Source organism: Typha angustifolia, chromosome 1 (assembly GCF_048772165.1).
Source record: "Typha angustifolia cultivar Huaian chromosome 1, ASM4877216v1, whole genome shotgun sequence".
Lineage (NCBI taxonomy): Eukaryota > Viridiplantae > Streptophyta > Magnoliopsida > Poales > Typhaceae > Typha > Typha angustifolia.
Window position 1 is genome coordinate 2,209,624 of NC_133239.1, and position 3,681 is coordinate 2,213,304.

At 43.7% G+C, this 3,681-nt stretch overlaps 1 protein-coding gene across 1 annotated transcript; it reads left to right on the forward strand.

The window, feature by feature from the left end:
• The first annotated feature begins 912 nt into the window (after positions 1-912).
• Positions 913-3,193, forward strand: LOC140759922 (U-box domain-containing protein 9-like). The gene is made up of 2 exons (XM_073096632.1): positions 913-1,249; positions 2,102-3,193. The coding sequence occupies exons 1-2, from the start codon at positions 984-986 to the stop codon at positions 2,934-2,936; spliced, it is 1,101 nt and encodes a 366-aa protein (XP_072952733.1). The 5' UTR covers positions 913-983; the 3' UTR covers positions 2,937-3,193.
• Positions 3,194-3,681: the final 488 nt, after the last annotated feature.

Here is a 3,681-nt window from a genome sequence, read left to right on the forward strand (position 1 = left end):
CGACAGATATACTAATCACCATAAATGAATGAAAGCCATTAAAACCAAAAGAAGAAAAAGGTTGTGGTAATTAAGGAAAACACTTGGGCTAATTTTGCAAACATAAAAAAAAAAAAGAAAAAAGAAAACCAAGCACGGCGTGGTTAGCTGAATCCTTATCTCGCCGTATGGCTGGGTTAGCATCCGATGCTCCCACGTCAGCGGAAGTCGGTGGGATGCGGGGCCCAGAACAGAGCGGCTTCGCGTGGACCACCAGCAGGAGGCCACGTGGCGGAGGCAAAGGGAATATGACCGAATCACGTATGGGCGGGGGCGATGATGGTGACGCCGCGGAGACGTAACTGTCCTCGCTTTGGCGCATGTGATGAGTTAACTGCCAAGCCAAGGCAGTGAGGGTATCGGATGCCTTGTTGTAACGGTCGTTACTTGACGGCGAAGGGAGCTCTACACTCACCACCGACTCACCCCCCCCCCAGTGAGATTGACCGCTAGATATTACGGTTATCTATATCTAAATCTTCTATCGCATAAGGCTCCCATTTGTTTTATTTATTACTATTTGGCCCTTTTAAACTTTTTAAGAGATAAATTAAGAATTATTTTAGACAACAGCCCAACAAAAATATTCACACAACCGCACAACTGTCGATTATTCCTTCGGCCGACCTATCACGTTCTACTCCTCACCCAACTCAAACTCAATCATGAGTCCTCCAAGCCACTATATCTACCCATCTGGACCACTGGCCGTCGGATCATAATCGAACTCCTCGGCACCGTCTGTTACGAATCGAACGGTGCGGGGCACTCGTAGCGAAAGATCTCGCTCGCGCTCGACGGATAGTTAACGTCGTCGATCTGGCTGTTAGCTCGACCGTTAATTTCGTATAAAGCCCGCCCCTGCTTACGTCTCGTTCTCACCTGTTTCCAAATTTTCTCATTCCATTCGACGAGTTCGAAAGGGAGAGAGCGAGGTAGAGAGGATGGAGTCGTCGAGGTGCGAGATGGACGGCGGAGATGCGGCGGCGGTTCAGGGGATCTTGGATCGGATCCGGTCGGAAGGAGGGGATGGAAATGGAAGGATCGAGGCGGCGAGGGAGATTCGACGGTTGACGAAGACGTCGTCCAAGCACCGGAGGTTGCTCTCCGACGCGATCCCGCCGTTGGTTTCGATGCTTCGGTCGGGAAGTGGCGAGCATGCCGAGGTCGCCATTCTTGCCCTCCTCAATCTCGCCGTCAAGGACGAAAGGTGCGAACTTTGAAATTTTTTACTCTTGGTTCGATCTGTTTGATTAGAGGAAATGGATATTTAGATTTCAATCGAGGAACTGATTTTGCTTTAATTGTGATAAAAGAAGGATCTATTCTTTTTTTAATCTTATGCCTATTCCTGAGTTCCTTTTATCCTTTTGGTGGATTTACTTTTGCTTTTCCTCTTGGGCACTGAATTCTTCTCCTTCCTACTTGAAATTGTTAGAAATCTATCGGTTTTGATGTGGGACTAGGTAGTTCATCCTCTGCTTTTGCTTCTAGTTGTACTTGCGATTTGGAAGCCTAACAGCCTATAGATTTACAACTTGAGAATATAAAAATGTCGACTTTCTTCTCCAAAGATTTACAAAGTATAATAACTGATGATTTATTAGTTGGTAGTTCGGTAAGAAGGCGAGTTTACTGTTCAACATGGATACTTTTGTCATTATCAGACATACAAATAGGAGGAGTAATGGATGAGGACTATCTTGGCATCTAGTATCTTCTTTTAAAAAGATGATCAAGTTATGTAAGCTTTTAGAAGGGCGGTTTAATTTGTGTCCAGATTCAAAAGTAGACCTAATTTTCTGAGATTTTAGATAGGTTCGTATGTCTTCTTGCTGACTTTTTTTTTTAAGCGTTTTACTTTTATATTTTGTGTATATGGATATTGGATTGTTGGCCAAAAGGATGTCACTATTACTTATGAATTTCAGATGGAATCTCTCCTACCAACCTAAGCAGTATGAATTACGATTGCGTTTGTTGCTTTAATGCCTAAGTCTGTATCTAAAAACAAATAATAGACCATAAACATACTGATCTTATTTTGAAATCATAATATCAGGAACAAGATCAAGATTGTGGAAGCTGGAGCACTCGGATCTCTTATCGGTTTCTTGCAGTTTACGAATCCAAATCTTCGGGAGCACGCTGCGGCCGCTCTTCTTACTCTAACTGCTGCTTCCAGCAACAAACCGACCATTAGCGCCGCAGGCGCCATTCCTCCCCTGATCAAGATTTTGAGGGATGGAAGCGCGCAAGCAAAGATAGACGCAGTGATGGCTCTATACAATCTCTCGACACTACCAGATAACATCACAATGATGCTACAAGCCAAATCAATTCCTCCATTGATCAACTTGCTCAAGAGCTGCAAGAAATCCTCACGACCCGGTGAGAGAATTGTCGCCCTTTTGGAATCAATGCTCAATTTTGATGAAGGGAGGAATGGTTTGGTAGCTGAGGAAGGGGGAGTGCTCGCATTAGTAGAGGTGCTGGAGGAGGGATCTCTCCAAAGTAAAGAACACGCAGTAGGAGCCCTTCTATCCTTGTGTGAGAGTAATAGATGCAAATATAGGGAGATCATTCTCAGAGAAGGTGTAATGCCAGGACTTCTCGAGCTGACGGTTCGCGGGACGCCTAAATCGCAATCGAAATCGCGTGCTCTCTTGCAGTTATTGAGGAATTCCCCATATAAGCGATCCGAATTCGAGGCGGCTGACACACTGGAGAACATCGTCAGTAACATCGTATCCAAGATCGATCACGAAGATCGCACCGGGAAGGCGAAGAAGATGCTGGCTGAGATGGTGCAGGTCAGTATGGAGCAGAGCCTTAGGCATTTGCAGAAGAGAGCTTCTTTAGTTTGCACTCCAAGTGAGAAGCCTTCCAAGTGGTAGCTAGCTCTCAATCCACCTGGTGTTCTTCTTTCTGATTCTTATCTCCTGAGGTTTGGAAAAAAGGAAAACTAAAAGTTGGTGTGTAGATAGAATTAAGTAGGATGCCAGTCCAGGCCATTGTGGTTACAGGTGACTGGTGAAGTGTTTATAGTTCAGAATTGTGTTACGTTTCAGAACTTTCTATCTCTTCTCTATATGTAACGAAGTGGAGCATTTTACCATAATACATTAAAAGCCTGCAATGCAGTTAAATAAACAATAGATCTTCTTCTGATACATAACTCATCTTCTCTTTATTGGTATATATATATATATATATATATTTCCACTGTGTCATTCCATTGATTCTATCAGGGGCCTTTTCTCTCCGGGCTTTCAGGTCTTTTTTGGCAGTATCTCTTCCATATGCATTCTCATTTCTCTATCAAAATCATTGGACTAGACGGCAGAGGATTCATCCATTTGCGTAAAACAAAGAGAGATAGAAGCACTAGTCACAAAAATAAGACATACCCAATGACCTACTAGGCTATATATGAGGTCTTCCTAGATGAGTAACGAGAGACAATCGACAAGCTTTGATGGCAGATTGAGCACTTGTTGGGTTATTTCTGCTCGTCTATGTTTAGAAAACATGGCTGAATTCCTAAAATGTTATGGCTTTATTCTTGAAGGCATTTCGACAAATACTTGGTCTGCTTTCCTTTGTGTCTACCTCAGCGCATAAGAAAGGAGCAACTGTGGC